Source organism: Microcebus murinus, chromosome 7 (genome assembly GCF_040939455.1).
Source record: "Microcebus murinus isolate Inina chromosome 7, M.murinus_Inina_mat1.0, whole genome shotgun sequence".
In the NCBI taxonomy this organism is placed as follows: Eukaryota; Metazoa; Chordata; class Mammalia; order Primates; family Cheirogaleidae; genus Microcebus; species Microcebus murinus.
In genome coordinates, this window is record NC_134110.1 from 56,264,779 (window position 1) to 56,286,643 (window position 21,865).

A 21,865-nucleotide genomic window follows, 5' to 3' on the forward strand; every position below is an offset into this window, starting at 1 on the left:
GACAAACTAGTTCCATATGGTGGCGGAGAGAGAACTCAGGGCCAAAATAAAAATCTGCTCAGCTTGTCAGTACCTAAGACCTTATTTGAGCCTAATTCAGATAAGTTTTCTTATCTAATTATTAAAAACTTGGTGTTAATGAGTGACCAGCTCTTAGTTTACCTGTATCAAATAATGAGATTTGGCTGTTGGCATTGGGCCAATAACTGGAACTGTGTGCAGGTAAATAGCTGCTGCAGAAGAGTGAGCCCTTTGGGTATGAAGAGGACCTATCATTTACTACACAGTCCTTCCCAGAATCCTTGTGGGGCTCCACAGAAGCACAGCTGTTCTCATTTGTAAATTTCTTAAAATAGTTTTGTGAAGAATCATTTTTATGAAATTCCATCTCAGTCTCCCAGTGCAAGGGAATGACTATCCAAGGGAGTGTCCCTTCCTTAGAAGATCATAAGCCACTCCTCTGTGACAGCCTAAGGGTATAGACATGGGGGGGGATGAATGCCACTGTATGCAAATTACAAGGTCCACTCATTCTTGTGTAGCAAAAATAAAATACATTATTCCTCAAAATATTGGTCCCTTATACTTTTAAATCATTCCAACCAATATGTGCCACTGTTTACATTGCACATTTTGGGACTTTTCTCCATTTCTTTGTGTTTTAATGATTCCTAATCTGGGAAAATCTTAAGGAAATATTTTCACATCTCACTAGATTATTTCTTTTTTTTCCAAAGTAATTTTAACTGAAAGATTTACCTTAAGCATGTTTTCCTTTTCAGTTTGTTTTCTGATAACAGTTGGCAATGCACACAATGCAAATAAATCATTCAATAAAATGGAATAATACAAATTAAGACATAGCCTTTCTTCCTTTACTCTTATCTACACAATACTTTGAACATGTTTTCATAGAATTCTGGAGTTTCTGAGAAAATAAGAACAAAAATAGAACTGGAAAGATCAAGAAGGTATAGGAGAGTGTATACACACACATTTAATTATTTGAGTTGGGCAAGCAAGGAAGTGGGTACCTATCTAGGTATCTTGAGTATCTGATAAATGAGATGCAAAAGCTATTCCTCTGAAAAATGTGGTCCAGTTATATTTGGTTATTAGAGTTATTTATATTTGAATTTACTTTTACTTGCTACCTTGACCCTACCAAAAATTACTTATTTAGGACACCATCCATTTATTCAATGAACATTGAGGTCTTTCTGTATCTCATAGACAGTTCTAGATTCTCGTGATTCAAAGATGAGTAAAATACAGTCTATGCCTCAAGGAGCTCACCGTTTATTATGGGAGATAGCTAAGTACAAAAATTAAAATATAGCTAGCCAGTAACATCAGAAAGCTACCGCTTCGATTCTCTTTGAGGTTATAATTGAAACAAATTTTGAAGAATGGATAGGAGTTCAGCAGCTATTCAAAGCTGGAGAGGGTTTTCTGGGACCAAGGCCCAACACATGCAAATATATTGAGAAATGTGAGAGTGCGCTGCTATGTGGGGGCAAGTGATTGGGTAAGGCTGGAGCACTATGTGCGTGTGCGGAAAGTAACAAGGGATGGAAGGGGTGAGGGTGGGGCTGGTGTGGGGGAAAGAAGACAGTAGACAAGGACTGGACTTCAAAGGCCTTGTGAACCACAGTAAGGAATTTGGCCTTTTTTTCTTTGAGTGTTTGGGAAATAACTGAAGGATTGCAACTAGGGTAGAGGAATGATGAATGAATGTTTTTGAATGAGCCACATGGAACATGGATTATAAGGGGAAAAGGAAGAAGGAGAGAAACTCAAGGCAATGGGACTAGTTGTAAGACTTTATTGAACTAATCCAGGGAAGAGCTGCCAGGATTAGAAGAATGACCTCCAAGTCTTAAAAAGATCTAAAAAAATGTCTCTTTACTTAGCCTAATATATAGCATTGATTAGTTTTGTATAAGGGAAGTTCAGGAAAAAAATATTTCAGACTTCATTCTAACCTTAACTACACACCTGCATACATATTTAGAGATACATAAAGGCACCCTTAAACTTTGACAATTGATGATATGTTCATGCATTGGCTTCCAAATGATGTTGGAGAAGAATATGTAATGGCATGGAAAAGTGGTCATAAAATTATATTTGAAAATCATCTTGTAAAGAAACATGTAAAGTGTAATTCTATTTCTATTTGTATTTATACATGAGGAGAAATTGTTTTTGAAGGTTACCTCTAAAGAGAGAGATGAGATGGGACGTGGGCAAAAGCTGTATTCGTATCGCTCAAAAATATAAAAATGTGTTCAGACACATGCACACTTAAAAATAAATAATATTTTATATTTGGAGGGAGAAAAGGAAAAGACAAAAATTATATAATATGTCAAGAATAACTATTCTTGGCGATGAGTGAGATTTGGGTTTATTTTTATTTTCTTTTTACTTCTCTTTATTTCTCAGATTTATAATTATGCATTTGTATTATCTTGGTTGCATAAAGAAACAATTCTAAATTATAAGATTTAGACTGTAACCCTCATGTGAAGGGATAAACGTGTAAACTACGTATCCAGCACATAGCAATCACTCACTTAAAATCAACTAAATATTTGTGTTGAATTACCTGAAAAAGATACCATAGAAAATCATTGCAACCTAGAAAGTCTATCAATATTAGACTACTGCAGGGAAGCCGGTATTGACTTACCATAAGAAAGAAGAGCTTGAAGCTCTGACTTGGGTGGGGCAAAGACAATATATGTAACCTAAACATTTGTACCCTGGTAATATGCTGAAATAAAAAAAAAATTAATATATTTTAAAAATAACAGAAAAAAGAAAGAAGACTGTTACAAATCACAGAGAAGCTAAAGATCAGAGTTGGAATTGTCATTACTCATTCAAGGGTCCCTGTGGAATAAACTCACCCAGTCCCAGTAGAGCAGGAGCTTTCAGGCTAGCAGAGTCACAGCTACATAATTTCCCAACAAGTGACTTTCTGATTACAGTTTGGCTTTCTGTGTGAAATTCTAAGGAGACCATGAGACTGGGTTCCCACAATGCTCTGACAAAAGTTTCTGTTAGTTTTACAAGTGTGTGTCTGTCTCTGAGAGGCTGAGGACCTCCAAAAAAGTGATCAAATCAAAACTTGAGTCCAGATCTGGGATGTGGTGAATTCATCCAGGTAACATGCCCCAGAACTCCCTTTCGTGATCTATCACCTTATTTTCCCCTAGTGAAACCTGCCTCCACTTGGGCTGGCTGCAGCCTCAAATGTGAATTGTCACTTAAAAACATTCTACAATTTTTCATCACCAGTGACTTTCAGCTTGCCTCTCAGATGTTTAAAATACAAGCTTGTATGTGATAACTCAACATTTGAAAGTTATTTGGACTACTGTTAACTAGACATTGCATAATTATTGAAACCAACAAAACCTGATTGGGGTTTAATTGTATACTTTGCTCTGGCTCAAAACTCTCTGCAGAATATTTGAAAAACACCTTGCACATACATGCAATATTATTGTCCTTTGCTAAAATAATATTGAATACCACAAAATAATAATGGGACATACACATGCCTAGGTACAAACAAAAGATAAATATATACCTCCAAATACTAATTGATCTTTGTTATTCCAGTTTGATAATAATGTATTATTTTGCTCAGAGCTAGTAGCATAGGTCCCAGAAGTGTCTCACTTATACATAAATATTAATCACCCATTAATTATACTGTGGGTGGTTAGGATTCATAAATAAGACCCAGGCACAGAAGTGGTGACCTATGTGGATTCAAAGGGAATATTGCTAGATGATTCTGGTAATACCTTTATGTTGGTACAGAGGAGCAGTGTTAGGTAGAGTTAGAGAGAGGGGGTAGAGTGTTTTCCAGAGAAACCTTGAGTGTCCAGCTATCAATACCAACAACTTCAGGTTAGTTACTCTGAGCTCTGAGGAGCCAATGAAGGACCTGAGCAAGTTTGCATTTGTTCAAAGCACTGCACTACCAAGAAGGATGTGGAAGTGGCATGTAGGATTGATAGGAAATGAGCAAACATCAGCCAGGGAGCTACATTCAGTAGCTATTGTGATGTGCCCACTAGTTTTTGGATTCTAGCACATTATTCTTCAAAATGTTCTCTGTGGACAGTCTGCAAAGAGTAATCCGAGATGCTGGTTGAAAGTAAACACTCCTAGGCCTAGTGAATAGAGCTTTTTCACAAAAGATCAGATGATTTATTATACTTACAACCATTGGAGGGCCATTGATATAGGTTAATGAAAATTTTATATAAGAAATGTTTCTAGAGAGTAAGATAAGTTCTTTGAATACTGCAATAATTGAGATTAAACAGGTGGGACCTAGAACTTAATTGAATATCATGAATTATTGAACCACTTGAATATAAGTCCCTCAAAGGCCTGGGTCTTTATCTGTTTTGTTTGCTGATATATCTTAAATGGTAGAACAATGTCTGAGTTATTATAGTTTGTGCTCAGCAAACATTTGTACAGGGAATGCATAATAATTAAATGCTTAGAGTTTTTATTATTTCAAAATATAAAGGGGTATAAATATTTTTGTTACATGAATATCTTTTATAATGCTTAAGTCAGGGCTTAAGTCCATCACCTGAAGAGTGTTCATTGTACACAATAGGTAGGTTTTTACCCCTCCTCTTCCCCTCCTTTCTTCATTATTTCCTATGACCTTTATATTTCTTTGTGCCCATATGTGCCCATCAACTAACTTCTAGTTATTAGAGAGTAAATGTGGTATTTGTTTTTCCTTTCCTGAGATACTTCACTTAGGATAATTGTCTTCAATTCCATCCAAGTTGCTGCAAAAGACATTATTTCATTCCTTTTTATGGCTGAGTAGTACTCCATGGTGTGTGTATATATATATACTGAGTATATATATATACTGAATTTTCTTCATCTACTCATTAATTGATGGGCACTTAGGTTGATGCCATATCTTTGTGATTGTGAATTGTATAAAAGTTTGGGTTTTAGAATCAAACACAACTAAATTCCAGTTTATGTAGCTTCTCTAAACCTTTGTATGCAAAATGGAGTTATCACAGATTTAATGCAAAAATTAAATTAAATAACAGCTGGAAATAATTTAGTAGAGTGCCTAGCACAGAGTAAGTCCTCAGTGGATGAGATTTATTACTTTTATTGCTATTAAAATAAATTTAGCACATCTGCAGTGTTAGATATTAATGGAGTGACATGCTGCATTGACGCTCTAAAAAGCATTTTTGGTTAGAGATTAATACCTGTAGTAATAAAATAAACCAATGTTCTTTGTCTGAATTCTGCATTATCAGAAATCCATATGAGTTTGAATATGCATAGTGAAATAAACACCAAGCACACAGGCTGTAGAGAGCTTTACCAATTTATAATTTGGAATCCTTCTTTCCTGCTTTTCTTTCTTCTTGTTTCTTTCTTCCTTCCTTCCTTTTTTTCTTTCTCTCTTTCATTCTTTGTTTCTTTTCTTTCTTTTGTCTATTGCTTCACATAGCTTGGGTTTTACAGTAGCTTGTTGGAAGGGCTGAGTTCAAAGAAGAGAGAAAATGATGAAAAAGGCAAACATTCAACAAGTTGTTCCTCTGGGTTCTGTTATTCTATCAAATGGCTTATATCTCTTCTTCTTCTTTTTTTTTTTTTTTTTTAACTTCAGGTTGTATTTAAAGGGTCACACTGGGACAGCAGGAAAACAGAGCAGCCTGATCTTACATGGTGCTGATTTCAGCACTAAAGATGCTGATAATGACAACTGTATGTGCAAATGTGCCCTCATGCTCACAGGAGGTAAGTGCTATAGGACCATATTCTATGTTTCATTGGTTCAAAGCTTGAGGTTTCTTCTCTGTGAGAAATGGGTATGATCTTCTGGTTAGGAAACTGAAGAGCAGGTTCCTAGGATCATTTTCCTCTGCCCTAACTTGCCCTGTGTTCTTGTACGTGACATTGCTAGCATAGTTAGAGGTTTGCCTCCTTCCTCAACACCTGTAGTGGAAGTGTGCTAAGCTTGATTTTGAATAAAGTTTTTAGTCTCTTGTAGAACTAGTTGTTCTATCTTTTAAACAATGATGAATATACCCTTAGTGTAATGAACAATATTTTTGGGAATTGAGCATATAGAGCAATTATTTCTTACAAAATGCTTTGCAACTGTGTACTAGAGTTTATTTATAATTTATGAAGAGGTGTGGTTAAACCTAAAGTTATACAATTCAGACAAACTATACCAGGGTTTTGCATTATCTGGTATTGACCTTTGTGAAGTATTTTAGCTACTATAGGAGATATCATTAAATAATATTGTATCATAGATTAAGAAAGTTAAACCTTTTTACACCTCTTCAATATTTTCCTAGCCTTCTGATTATCCAAAAGAGAAAAATTTCACTTTGGTCCTAATGTATCTGTAACACTTCTTCAGTACTTACTAATCACCCTTTTTACCAAAGATAGAGAAGACCCTTGTCCTTAGGCTCAGAGCCTTGGTTAGGTAATGGCATGTACCTAGAATTAAATAATGTTATTTTAGGCCGGGCACAGTGGCTCACGCCTGTAATCCTAGCTCTCTGGGAGGCCGAGGCGGGCGGATTGCTCGAGGTCGGGAGTTCGAAACCAGCCTGAGCAAGAGCGAGACCCTGTCTCTACTATAAATAGAAAGAAACTAATTGGCCAACTAATATATATAGAAAAAATTAGCTGGGCATGGTGGCTCATGCCTGTAGTCCCAGCTACTTGGGAGGCTGAGACAGAAGGATCGCTTGAGCCCAGGAGTGTGAGATTGCTGTGAGCTAGGCTGACGCCATGGCACTCACTCTAGCCTAGGCAACAAAGCAAGACTCTGTCTCAAAAAAAAAAAAAAAATGTTATTTTGTTTTAATGTTATGAGTTTTATATCTACCTTCTATTATAGCAAGTGGTACTGGTTTCCTCTTTAAAGGAATGATATAAACTTTGCATTTTAAAATGCATTCACAATATTTTATACTTTAAGACATCATTGATTTAAAGAAAAAATATTAAATATTAATTAAAGTTACAAATGAATATGGAAAAATCTGTGAAGTTGATACATGACTGACTGAAATTTAGGAAACACTAAGCTGAAACCCAATAACAAATTATGTAACTCAAGAATGTTATAGGCTCTGGCAGGAAAGGAGTTGGAACCAAACAAAATTACAAGGGAAATCTCTTTTTCAGTGTTTCTCCTTTCACAATTTTACTGTTTCCCTCTCTTAATGTAATAGCAATCACTCCCACCTTTAACTGTTCTGATATTCTTTCTGTGTTATTCTATAACAAAACATATTTTCATACCAGTAAGGAAAAAACGGTTTGAAGCTAATATTTTCCATTCCAAAACACTGTATCACTACCATTATTGCATGTTACTACACATGTTGTACACTCTTACTTAAACAACAGACCAACTCTGTAAGATAGCAGGGAGAGAAACTGTTACCTCTACTTTGTACATAAGGAAACGAAAGTCAGTTAATGTTCACCATTTTATCCTCAACATTTGGCACAGTAGATTGTGACACATAGGAATTCAATAGAAAATATGATACATGATTCAATGACTACCTTGTAGCCCTTGAAATCACTTTCAAATTTTAAAGCCAATGAAATGAATGATTAGGTTGACATTTTTTCCATCAATTAACAGAACATATGAAAGTATGAAGGGAAGGTTTTGGAGAAATCTTTCCATCTTCCTCTTCATCCCCAACTACTCCTCTGTTACTACTACTGCCAAAGCACAGCCCATGGACTCCCCAGCCACTCCACCCACATTGACAGCTTTTCAATGTGAGACCAGCCCCAGTATTATCAAAACCAACCTGTTATGATTCTACCTCTATCATACTCTTTTCCTTAAGCTTTGAACATGTTGTTTTGGCATCACATTTAATGTCATCAAATATTTTAAAGTCTCCTATACATAATTTTATGACTCCTCATTCAAAAAAAAATAATTGCTACAAATCTAGGATGTTTAAAAATTGGCACATGCAAGGTAGATCTTGAACTTTTTCCTGAAACAGATTTTTTCTTTTCATTACCTCCCAGATTCCATAAATGAAATTGTCAGCAACTTTATAAATAAAGGAACTTCAGTTTTCCTGTTTTCTTCCCATTTTAATATTGAAATACGCTTCATTTTCTTCATGTATATTTTTATAAATAATTTTTCTTACCAAATAAATATAATGCTTGAAAAACCAACAGTAAAATCTTTCAAATGTGTTCTTAGAAGATCCTTTCAATATGTTCATGTTTCTGTCACAATAATGAAAATACAAAGTGAATGAAAGAGGAGAATGTACATTTTGGTTGTTGATGAGAAAACTCCATTGCTCAGATTTATGATTTTATTTCTGCTTTAAATGATTGAACTTTGTCATGTTCTTTCATCCATAGTCATTCTTGGACCCACTTCTTACCAACATACACATGTATTAGGGAGAGAAAATTTCCACTTATTGGTTGGGCTGGAATAGTCTAAGTAAATGTGTTTTTGTAATAAATGCCATTATCCTATCAAATATCCTTTTGAAAGAATCCAGGTCTTGCAAAGCTATTCCCTCTACAAAGCTGAAATGTAGAATTTAGATAGCTAAGAACTGGAGAACATAAACATGAATGTCAGTGACAATCTAGGTAACTGGAGTATTGCCTGGAGGACTTAGGTCCTACTTAGCTACTCCCCACCACCACTATTTATCCTCTGTCAAATTTTCCCTTAGAACCAGTTGCTTCATCTTATAATTTTTCCTTTTTCTTTTTTTTTTTAATTTGTATTTGAGCTTGTTTTCTATTTAGTCTCTTTTAAGCAATGAGATTTCATACTCTTTGGAACCAATAACTCATAGTTCTTTGTCATTATCAATTAAAGCTTTGTTTTATCTTATTTATTTATATATTTTTCCTCTGTTTCTTCTAAAAGAAAGTAAGGTAGAAATAAGACTAAAGTAAGATTTATCAGCCACTAACTGTCCTAGATAATTTTCTTCAAAAACCTGGGGGTATTTTAGTTGGAGAATGTGGTATCATTGTTATCCTTATCTGTCAAAGACTGAACAGTGCAAGATATGCTTAATTGAAAGCAGAAGGAATTTCAGCTAGACACAAGGTGGAACATTTCGATCTTTGTTCCTTCTTTTAACTTCTTAGCTTTCTTCTATCAATTTAATGTATTTTTAATGAGTACCTTTTAAGGAGGCCAACTACTATTACTAGTATAGAGGAAGACTGACTAGAGCTTGCATATATATATTGAAGAAGATTGTCAACAAAAATGTAAACAATAAATAACAAAATTTAAAATCATAACAAGTTTGTGGACAAAATATTACATGTGATAGAGTTATTGGAGGAAGGGAGAAGTGACTTTTAGGGGGAGTGTCCGAAGATCAAAGATTAGAATGAATTGTCAAAGAGGTTGTGGATTTCTAGTTACGGACATCTCAAAGAAAATAATAAAGCAATATTTATATGAAAGAGTTTAGTTATATACTTTCCTGTAGCAGTGGGTCTAGTAAAAATAGTCTCTCAGGTTTTCTTATGATTCCATGATTCTATTATCCCATGTACTCATTACAGCTGCTACTAGGAGAAAACAAGTGACATGACATTATTTTTCAATGCGTAAGTGATCATTTCTAGTACATTATTGAGTTGAAAGGTGACATGGTGGACTGAGAAGCATCATATAATACATTTGCATTAATAAAAATAGATAACACAATATTTCACATACTCTTCCCTGGAAGTATACATACTTATTCCTACCTTACCCAAAAGCCCACAATTCTTCCATCTAGTTTTAATATTGAATAATTTTCTATTTTTCATTACACATTTCTTAATAGATTAGAGAATATATTTCAGGGACAAAATTGCCACCCACATTTCCTGTGGAAATGACTCCTTCATTAACCATTAATAGAGATGATTTGTCAATGGAAATTTATAAGCCAGAAATATTTGTCCTGTGTAATAGACCTTAGGAAAATGTATAAGTTTTCTCCTCTGGTTTCCCCCTTTATGTCGGCTATTTCTGCAAATCTGTATATTTCTGCAGTGGAGGGATAAATTTAAGGGGTGACTATAGGAAGCATTCTCTTAGTCTTTCAGGAGAGCTCTTATTGCGCATCCTGAGCCCAAAGAAAAGAATAACTTTCATTAAAAACGTAAAACTTAAAGTAGTTTTATCTATTGTTTAACATTAATAAAATGAAAATGTAATCTCATTCGATGTATACTTTTTTATAGATTTATTATGTATAAAATAAATATATAAAAATAAATACGCCAAAAAGCCCTCTGGCTCCAAAATTAAGAAAGTAATATCTTTTATTACTAGATTGTCATATTCAAAGCAAACTTATATTCAACTAAACCATAACCTTTGGCATTCGATTGGGAATATTCAAAATAAGTATTTCTAAAAGTCTGTTGAAACTACAATTATTTAACTACAGTTGTTAAAATTATAAATAAATAATTATTTCTAGAAGTCTCTTATGAACTACAATTATTAAAGGTTGCCAACAACAAATAGCAAACAAACATGTCATTGTTTTACATTCCTTACTTTACTTTTCGTTCAAGGCAATTTCCATATTTAGTACATAATATAAAAGCTATGTAAAAATGTGACCTAACCTTCTGCAGAAAGAAACTATTGCGGTAGAAACTCTGATCTCTTTTCCCACGCATAAACTATGTCAGCTGACAGACAAGACTTTCTAAAGCTAACAAAGGATAATTCTCAGTTCAGTCCTTAAAGAGAGGATAAAGCCGTACACATAAATTTCTTAGTACACCCTAGAACTTACCAGATGCTAACAGCAGAGATTTGACAAATGTTTACTTGGCCTGCTCTATAATCTTGAAGAAGACAAAGAAAATGACAGAAAGTAGCAGCTCTTTTAACTGGTGAATGACACTGAAGTGACAAGAATTTGAGGAAAATATAATTAGCTTAGCATTTTAATAACCTAGGAAGGACATGCTAAACATTATCAGATAACTGCCTTTCCCTAGGTTTCAAGGTAAAAAAAAAAAAAAATCTTGAGAGAAAAGGTCCATATGAATAATTTAAGGTTAACTACAGAAATCTACTTTGCATTATTTTTATTTCAACCCAATATCTATATCTAGTACATAATATGTGAGTTTATTCCACACAAATGTAAGATCCTTGAATGCAAGGATTTGGTGCTGTCCACCACTGTATCCCCAGTGCCCGGCATCGTGTGTGGCACATGATATATGCTAAGTAAATATTGGTTAAATGAATGAATATTTTATCAAAAACTCTACAAGGACCTTGAAAATTACAAATGATCCTGGTGAGAAGACATAAAAATAATGTGAGTATGAAAGACTCTTGGATGAACTAAGATTTAAAATATGTAAATATAAATATGCATTTGGATGCACAAACATGGAACAAAGGAATGAACACCAAGGGTTGAGACTGCTATAGTTCGTATGTCGATTTCCTCCAAATCTTATGTGGAAATGTGATCCCCAGTGTTGGAGGTGGGGCCTAATGCGAAGTGCTTGTGTGGACCCCTCATGAATAGATTAATGCCCTCCCTCGGCAGGGCCACCATTAAGTGTCACTCTAGTAGCTCCTGTGAGAGCTGGCTGTTACAAAGAGTGTGGCACCTCCTGTTTTCCACTTTTTTGCTTCCTTTCTCACCATGTGATCTGTGCGCATGCCAGTCCCTTTGCCTTCTGTCCTGAGTGGAAGCATCCTGAGGCCCTTATAGGTGCCCAATCTTGAATCTTCCCGTCAGCAGAACCATGAGCTGAATAAACCTTTTTTCTTTCTAAATCATCCAGCCTCAGGTATTCCTTTATAGCAACACCAAATAGACTAAGACAGGGTCTAACTTTTAAGAATAAGTAAACCCCAAAAGACTAAACTCCAGAATTGTAAAAATTTGACTGTTAGGTTTCTGACTTCCAAATAAATTTGAGCTTCCTAAATGCAGAGTTTAAGATTATATTCCTTTTTTTCTGAGGAAAAGTTTCATTTGTTGGAAAAAGAGCCAATAATATCAGACAATGTCTTTCATATGTGTGGAATAAGGTGACTTAGAACTGATACGCCCATAGCACAAGACTACAACCAAGGACTAATAATTGAAAGCACATGAAAAATAACCAATTAATTTTGTTTGAATTGCACTCTAACAATAACATAGCAAATATAATTGGGCTCTTACTAACAGACATTTTTGCATTATCCTAAATGATTTATATTTAATAACTTAGATGAAGCTTCCAAAAATCCTTTGAAATAGAGACCACAATAATACCTTTGGCAAGAACTGAGATATAGAAAAGAGAGATAATTTGTCAAAGTCAAAGAGTTTGTGTCAGAAGTAGAATTGAATGCAGGTACTCAACCTCCAGAGGCATTCGGCCTATCTCTGCCTTCTACTGCCTCGTTAAAAGGAATGACATTTAAAGAGAATGATAGTGTTCTGTTTTACTGTTTGCAGCATAATTTCACAAGTATTTCCTCACTTAAATATGATTAAATGTGAAATGAAGTCCAAGGGAAGGGAGAAACAGGAAGAGAATACCTAGAAGTTTTAAACAAATTCAGTGTTACTAGCCAGGATAAACAACTTTTCATCTATGGAACAAAAAGAAGAGAAAGGAAAAAAGAAAATAAAAAACAAATCCTTGGCCTGAAGGAGATATAGTATGAGATGACAGAAGGAACACAGACTTCTAGAAAGGGACTTTGCTTCCCGAATACAAATTCATACAACTGCTAATTAAGGCTAGCCATGGGTAGGGCCAACTTTGTGCACATAAACTCATCAAGTGACTTTTTTCTTTATGATCTCACTGATAATGATAGCACTAATCAATTCAGTTTAACCTCATTCTTCTTGATGGAAGACTAAAATCTTAGTTTCTGTGCAAACTCTTTTGCATATTGCTGATTAGAATGCATGCACTGGAAATGTATGAAAGAAATCCATAAAAACAGATATACCTTTTCATTTTGCTGTACTTTTTGCCTTAGAAAAGAAGTGTTGAGAGACATTTTGTTTAGGATTAGGAGAATTTGAGAGTTAGGTTTTCTGACTTTCAAATAAATTTGAACTTCCTGAGTACAAAGTTTAGAATCAAGTTCCTATTTTCTGGGCAATGTTTCATTTATTAGTGATAAAATGTGAATTTTCTGCTTCAGAGATAAAAGACTCAAATGATTTTTAAAGGCCTGGGATAGTTATTACAAAGCTAAATTTTAATGAGTTAAGTGTAAATGAATTAGAAACATGCGTCTCAGATTTCTTATTAAAATATACATGAGGTTACAGGTTATGAAGAAAAATGCTTGGCAAAGGACATCTCAGCTGTTGCCAACCTTAAAACATTTGAGACATTTTTATCAGTGTCCCAATAGCAGAAGGAAGCTTCTTTCTTCCATCCTGTGCTTGCATCACTTGAGTCCTTTCAGGCTTAAAGTGCCTTTCCTAGATTAACTTCTTTTGCAACTTTCTCATTTGTTATTCTCAGGCACATACAAAGTACAAAGTTAGTATTTCCCCAGGATTGCAGAGAATATATAATTCAGCTATTTGGTGCCTTATCAAAGAGGAACTGCAAACCCAGGCATACTCCTGGATTCTGTTCCCTGAGAACATCTTCCACCCCATGCAAACTTATATTTTTACCAAATACCTATGAGTACATGTGACTGCCCCGGAATACTAAGGAGTACATATGAGTAACCAGGAGTGTGCTATACTTTCGCCTGCTTTATAGAAATATCCTTGAAACCACACACATCTTTTCAGAATTTATGTTTAAAATATATGATTATGCTTAATTTTTTAACAAAAGGTAGCAAGTGGGCACACTATTTGAAATATTTGATATGAAAGAATTCTTCAGTTTATTTGTCTAGTTTGTTTTATTGCATGTGTCAGAGAAAACAGAGGATACGTGCCTACACAGAAATAACTATTTCTGCTACTTTGAAGTTCAGATTATGTTATAATAAAACTAAAATGGTCATGAGAAATAATTGCTCTTATATTTTACTTTTTGCCATGTTGATTCATCATCTTCATTATTGGTTGCTCTCTGATAAACCATGGCCCATTAGTTTTAAGGTGAAGAGTTAATTGAAAACTTCAGCCTCTTTAATTCCTCATGAAATAAAAACACAACATTGAAAAAAAATCCCATGTTAGGTACTTAGATGCCAAGTTTCTATAGTGTGTTATTGTACAACTGTACTCATTTGGGTCCAAATTATGTTTATATTTCTCTAATAAGCCCCACCCAGCAAATAAGAAAATATGTTGGTACTGATGACTTTATCTTCATTATTTAATTACTATTATGATGTTCCAGAAGATGTTATTGCCCTAAACTTTTGTTATTGCCCTAAACTTTCTGCCCCATTTCCTAGAAAACTTACACAAAACACATAGGATTTTACAGGCACTAATAGAGCATCACCTTATTTGATCCTTAAAACTGTGCTATGAAAATGGTTGATCAGACATTATAATCCATGCATTATGAATGTGACCCTGAAAAAGTTCCTTAAACTGTGTGAGCATTGGTGTCTTTATTGTGATACTTGCCACAGCACATAAGGCTGCCTGAGGGATAAAATGAGAGAATGCATGTAAATATCTTCATATTAACTATTCAATTAATATAAAACCATTGGTATTATTGCCTAGGATCTCTTGGTTATTAATTGATGAAGTCCGCATCAAAGTCTGGGTCTTCTAAATTTTCTCTAGTGCCCTTCAGGCTTCCCATTGCCCACAAGAAAATTTCTAAAAGGATAATGAAAACCTCTATGTTCTACCTCGTGTTTATTTTTCTAGCCCTGCATTCTCAAACCTCTTACCCACTGGCACTCCAGCCAAGCCAAGCTGCTGGCAGACACTCTCTCGTGCTCTTCCAGAGTACAGACTGCGTTTAGAAGCTCTTTCTGTCCAGTGAATGCAAACCCATCCTTCAGGACCCTGCTCAGCTGTTAAATGAGTGAGCCTTATGGTCTCCCAGGCAGTTAGGACCTTCTGCCTCTGTACTGCCATAAAATTTTCCTCATCCTTTTGTTTAATGGCCATCATCTCATTTTTTTTAACATTTTGTTTGTCTCTCTCCTTCACAAAACTGTGCACGCTTTCAAGTCAGGAATTTTGCTTCATTCAACACTGTCCCCTAGGTCTGTCCATTGGTTAAATTGTGGAATTGATTCTATACTCAATTTTCTCATCTTCATCATGCTGCCACGTAAGCTCAGAATGGCTTTGGCAGATCATATAGAATGGGGTCTCTAAATAGTGTTTTATTAAACATTTAACCTGGCAGATCTGGTTCCCCTGGTTAAATACTGGTTCCCATTCCTAGAGAATGTTTTACTTATTCACTTGATGATGGACATACTGGCTGGCTCAACTATAAATTTTTCCACAAACATTGTTCAACTTTCCACCAAGACTGCCTCTTTCTCTACCTTTATTTCCTGCAAGCCTCACCTTGTTCACTGTGCACAGGCTACATGGAAGTCCCTTCAGTCCCTAAACACAGCAAGCTGTCCTTTTTCCTCATGGCATTTGCATGTGCTGTCGTCTTCAGAAGAGTCGTCTTCACGTGGCTGCCTCCCTCTCCTCCTTTGGTCTCAATAAATAGCAACTTCTTCCATGCATGTGAAAAATTGAGTTCTTCTCCTTCATAGCTCCCGATTATTTTTTCATGGCATTTTCTAGTCATGATTTGTAGTTATTTTATTTACTTGCTTACATTATTATGTCTGCTTCTCACATTATAAGTAAGTTACATGAGGGCAGGGACACATCTGTCTTGTCAAGTATTGTGGTGCAACATTCCATGATAGCTACATATTGAACAAATAAAGAAAGAAAAAAAAAGAATCCAATAAGCATAGGTGTTATGTATTGGGTGTCTATCAAATACACCTTTTTAGTAGACTAAACAACTTCAGACAACAGAAAATTCACCAGGAGAACCAGTCAGAGTCAGTCAATCAGTCAATAAGCCTATAGTCACTCACCAAACATTTATGGCTTTCCATTGCTCTTAGGATAACAAACAAAGACTGGGTGATTTTGTCTGCAGACCCTCTTAGCTTCAGGTAACTGTCCCTCTTGTTGACCGTGAGCCAGCCATGCTGGCCTTCTCTCAATGTCTCCAAATGCCATTCTCCTTATCACAAATGCTACTCCACTTTACTCATTAGTAAAAAACCACCAGATCAATTTGTCTGATTCTCTCAGTCTCCTACTGTTTCTTGTCTCTTTCCTAAGCTTGCACAAAGTTTCCCAATGAACTATCCTTTAGCCTGTGCCCCTTATTGCCAAACTGTTATTGCGACAGATGCTTGTCTTTCCAACTCCCCCAGGACTCTTGTGACTTTCTATAAACCAAATAAACAGAAAACACACATTTTTACTGTGAATACCCTGGTGTAGCTTGGAAGATTATTCTATGAGTTGTCATCAGTCTCAACAATTAGAGTAAGTGTGTTTGCTTCAGAGACCATGGTGGATATTTGAAAGACTATGAAAGTTTCCTTAATGTGATGGAAGAGTGCCTCGAGGTCACAGAAAAGGAAGAGGAAAGATAAAACATGGAAACAATAGGTTGAATTTCATTTTAGAGCTTCATTTTAGTCCTTTAGAGAGAGTCTTCTGGGTAAATGAATCCCCTAATATTAGAATGCCTTTTGTAATATAAATAGCATATTTTTACTAGCTGTACTGAGCAAATATTAGAGGAATTAATCCTCAGGAAAAAAAGTGGAATTTTATAGTCCCTCCTTCTTTTCCAAACAAGAGCCTTCTTGTCCCTTATGTTTTGACTGCATTAACATTTATGTTGTTTGCATACAGTTGGTGAAATAGCACTGAATATAGTGTCTTTCCAAATTCATCACGACATACCTTATAGTTCCTCAGTATGAACTAGTGATTAATGCAGCTTGTTATGCCTCTAGTGTGACTTTATAAACACAACCCAGCTGTATTCATCTTCCAAAATTGAAAAATGAGAATTAGCTTTTCTTCATTTTACTTTTTCTAAAGTTTCTGCAAGATGGTGCTCATGTTACAGTTAAACATCAGCTGTACAGCTTTCTCTTTCTTTAGCTATTAGTCCCTTAGGTATAAGTCTGTAATCAAAGAGAGGTCAGCTATATCCAAATAAAAATATGCCAGAATGTCTCTGGCATAAATCTCTCCCTAAAGATTTCAGTAGTGTTACTTCAGGAGATGGGGAAAAGTACTATGCTTTATCTAAAAATTTAAGAACTTAATTCATTTAAAAAAAAACTGAGTTATCCTGTTATCCTTACAGAAAGCTTTGCAAGCACAAGATTTCCATGTTACTCATCAAGTTCTTTTCCTTTTCACTAAATTTGGAAAGCACTTAAAATAATCACAGACAAAATATTGCTATATAGGAGCTATATGGCTATTATTAATGAACACTTCCCATGTTGTTAATAAACTATAGAGCGGACACGTTAATTAAAATTCAATTTGAGCATCACAGTCATTGCACAGTATCCCAGTAATTTTAGAAGCAGCTTAGGGCCAATTCTTGACAAAATTATTAAGTAGATGGATAACATCTTTCTATTTAGATGTCAATTGGTTGTCTAAGCTTCTGAATTTCTTCACTAATAATTAATTGTTCTATTCCCATAATAGTCTAGAGTGGAATGTTTCTTATGAGTATCTCCAGTTAACTTGTCCTACATGTAAATCTAGGCCTAGGCCTAAGATACATGGTTTAGAGTGCATCTTGAAGCCCGGAGACTTCCCATACTAATGGAAGTGAGTTCCAGTGGAGTCATACTGAAAGCTGGTTTTTGTGGGAGCATCCCTTCTTCTGATTGTTCATACAAATCCTGAGTCAAAAGTCATTTAAAACAGTTCCACTACTGGGAAGATACTTATTGGAATGCCTCCTATTTGCAAATAATCACAAGTATGAACAAGTTACCCAGCAGTTGATGCCATTAATTTCTAACTGTTCAATTTATTTATAACTGTTTCTTCTCTCCTTCTCTCTTGCATTATTAACTAATTTTTCAGGCTGGTGGTTTGATGCTTGTGGCCCCTCCAATCTAAATGGAATGTTCTATACTGCGGGACAAAACCATGGGAAACTTAATGGGATAAAGTGGCACTACTTCAAAGGGCCCAGTTACTCCCTACGTTCTACAACGATGATGATTCGACCTTTGGATTTTTGAAAAAAGCAACTATAAAAGCAAAAAGAAATCTGGAGAAGCTACCAGAGGAGAAACTGCTTGAAAACTTCTGAAGCAAACGATATCATTTCCCTTCCAGCAACAAGTGGTAGTTATGTGAAGTCGTCAAGGTTCTTGACTGTGGATTTGGAGACTTTTGAGTTCACAGAAGTCTACTCGGGGTCACTGTATTCATATGGCTTGACTATAAATTGCCACTAACTGTCATGCGTTAAAAAGGGAAGAAACTGCTCAGCTTGCTGTACTTCAAACTACTACTGGATCTTATTTTGGAACTGTGGTAGCCAGATGATAAATATGATTTATTTCATATAAAACAGGAAAAAAAGGAATTAACAACAACAACAAAAAAGAATATATATGAAGAATAGAAACAGGCTTGCCATAATTCTTTGAAAAAGATGTATTACACCAGTGAAAGGTGTTAAATCTTTTATTTTGTTTATTTGTTTGGGGACACAGTCTCACTCTGTCGCCCAGCTAGAGTTCAGTGGCGTCATCATAGCTCACTGCAACCTCCAACTCCTGGGCTCAAGTGATCCTCCTGCCTCAGCCTCCCAAGTAGCTGGGACTACAGGTGCATGCCACGAGGCCAGGCTAATTTTTCTGTGTTTAGTAGAGATGGGGCTCAGTATTGCTCAGGCTGGTCTTGAACTCTTGAGCTCAAGCAATCCTGCCTTGGCCTCCCAGAGTGCTAGGATTACAGGTGTAAAGCCACCGTGATCGGCTGGAAAGGCATTATATCTATGCAGACCTACAAACAAGTTTATACTGTTGCAAAATTGTGATAAAAATTCAGGAAAAACAGAATTGCCCTTTGAGTTGATTAAATGTTAATGGATTTCAAAAATCTAATAGTTGATTTCAGTTTACCTACCCATCTTCAAATGTAAATTCCATTTTTGTAAGCCATAATGAATTGTAGAGCATGGAGAATAACAGTGTGAGGTAGAAACCAACTCCATTACTTTTTAACTTTTTGATATGTCTTTCACATAAAAATGGACACTATCAAATAAGGACATAGGAGGTGAAAAATTACCCCCTCCCATATTATGGTTTTCATTACTCTAAAAACTGACTGACTGATATACAAATATATTTATAACCTACATAAAGTATAAAGAATGTGAAATATATCAAGTTCTTAAAATAATCTACATGCATTCAATATTTCTTTTGATATTATACGGAAAGCAGTATTGCAGAGTGTATAAGTTGGAGTAAAACTATGTAAACTGGAGCAGTTCATTTTACAGTATCTTTTTGCATGTGTATACATATGTGTAACTTCATTATTTTAAAAATGTTTTTAGAACTTTAATTCTTCACCCTGTTAATTCTTGCTAATTTAAATTTTGCTAGTTAACTGAAACATGCTTACCAGATTCACACTGGTCCAGTTTCTATAAAAGATATGTTTTGAAATCTATGAAAAATAGAAGAATTATAAATATCATTGTACATAGAATGTTTATATCCATGATAAGCCTAATAGCTGTTTAATCTGTAATATGCAACATTGTCCTTAATTGATGCAAATAAACACAAGTGTTCATAGAAATCTATATTACTTAATGAAATAAATTGCTTTTCATGTTTTTCTTCTTCAGGCTGTTTCCTTGGGCAATAATTTTTTAAAATTATTAGTGGAGGAAATTGGCAAAACTTTCTACATTATAGGTAAGAGAAACACACACACAAAAAGAAAATTAATCATAGTCACCTGACTAAGAGAAATTCTGACTGCTAGCTGCTATAAATCTCTTAATGAAAATATTCCTATGGGATAATCTATTTTAAGTGAATTTCTGGGCACAGCCTTTTGTGGCAACTTGAAGTTACTACAGTATTCAATCAAAAAGTTCTCTCTGCCTCTAAGTATCCAAGCTTGCAATAGTAAACAGTTTTTATCAAAACATGAGTTACTATGGGATGAGAAAACTGAAACAGATGTTGAGTCTCTTTTCTTAGAAAAAAAAAAGTTTTTTTCAAGGTAACAATTCCAATTTCAGACTTGGTGACTTGATCCACTATGCCCTACTGGGTTTCCTCCATTTGTGAGAATAAAGCTATACACATTTTTAAGGAAGTATTTTTTTAAAGTTTACCATCAAGTCTTTTTTATATTTATGTGTTTGTATACAACCTCTTTTTATCTTACAAGCGACATTTGCAGGTGTTATACAGTTTTTCTGTTCTTGGTGGTTCCTTCATAGCACAATTAAGCCTCTTTCTCTAAAAATCTTCTCAATTGTTTTCATTTAAGTGAAAGAAATTGAGTGTTTTATTCTTTTGTGTTCCTACAGATTTTTTTTTTTACCAGTCTTTGGATAAGGAATACTATCTACAAACTCATGTTACAAAAATAAAATGAAATAATTAATTAAAAAGAAACCATAATACTTACCGTTTTGTTACCTGGATTTGAAAAATGAAATATTGTTTTCAATTATTTATAATAAAACAGTATAAAATGTTTTATGACTCCATTATGTGCATTGTGTAATGCCTACATGTTTATGGCAGTTTAACATGTGTGTTCTTTGCATTTAATTATTTCAGAATTGGATAATTAGGTGTTAGAATTTTGTCTATAAATTTTATATCAATAAAATTCATGTGGTTTCTATGCAAATTTCTTCATATCAATCACACCATTGTTTGATTTAAATAAAATTAAAAATAATATTTGTGCAACTTCATCTCATTTTAAATACATAGAGATCTATGAAAATATGGAATCATTGAAAAAAATTTACCAAGTGAACTAAAGCCTCAATCTTTGAAAAACTTTCAGTTTGGGATGAAACAAGAAAGCTTAGACCCATTAGAATGGTAGGTCATAGCAATGGGTGTGAGTCCCACATCCCTGCTGTATGATTGCTATGTCCTATCAATTATTAAATGCTATATTGTCATGTGACAATGTACAACAAATTCTGGGAACTCTAAATGTGCAGTAAGAGGATGTGTGTTGAATATCTGAGCTTGCTATCAAGGGGAAAAAGGAAAGAACATTATGGAGATGATACTAGACCCCTCAACCTGACATCCCATCAGCTGTCTTATCAGCTAGTCCTTATAAGGAAGCTTCCTGCCTTTGCCCTAGATTCTGCTCCCACTGCCACCACATTGCATCAAACTTTCATTAATTTCCATCTAGATGACTGGAAAAGATACTCTTTCTCCTGCCTCTCCCTGCTCCTATTCACCCTGTAACCATGCAAGCTTATTCCTTCTAAAGCCACACTTCCAAACATGTTTCTTCTCTGCTCAAAACCCTTCAGTATTTCCTCACTACGGGAACTTAATGATTGCATGAGAGGTGGGTAAGGAATCAAGGTCATTCCAGATTTCATCTTGGTTAGATTGAGGGTGGTACAAGTGGCTTAAAATAGGGAACATGATTTTTAGGAATTAGCTATTGAGGTAGGTTTGACATGTTGAGTTTACGATGCAGCAATTCAAGTTTGACAGTTCAGTGTATGAGTCTGAGTTCAAGCAGAAATAAAGTGGAAGATTTGG

General features: G+C 34.9%; 1 protein-coding gene across 2 annotated transcripts in view; it reads left to right on the top strand.

The window, feature by feature from the left end:
* ANGPT1 (angiopoietin 1) overlaps positions 1–20,989 on the top strand; it is a 233,513-nt gene extending 212,524 nt beyond the window's left edge. For both annotated transcript variants that reach the window (XM_012786322.3, XM_012786323.3), the window contains exons 8-9: positions 5,690–5,820; positions 18,159–20,989. In XM_012786322.3, coding sequence (XP_012641776.1) covers positions 5,690–5,820; positions 18,159–18,319 — 292 coding nt within the window. In that variant the 3' untranslated portion in view covers positions 18,320–20,989. The remainder of the gene's footprint in view (positions 1–5,689; positions 5,821–18,158) is intronic.
* Positions 20,990–21,865: the final 876 nt, after the last annotated feature.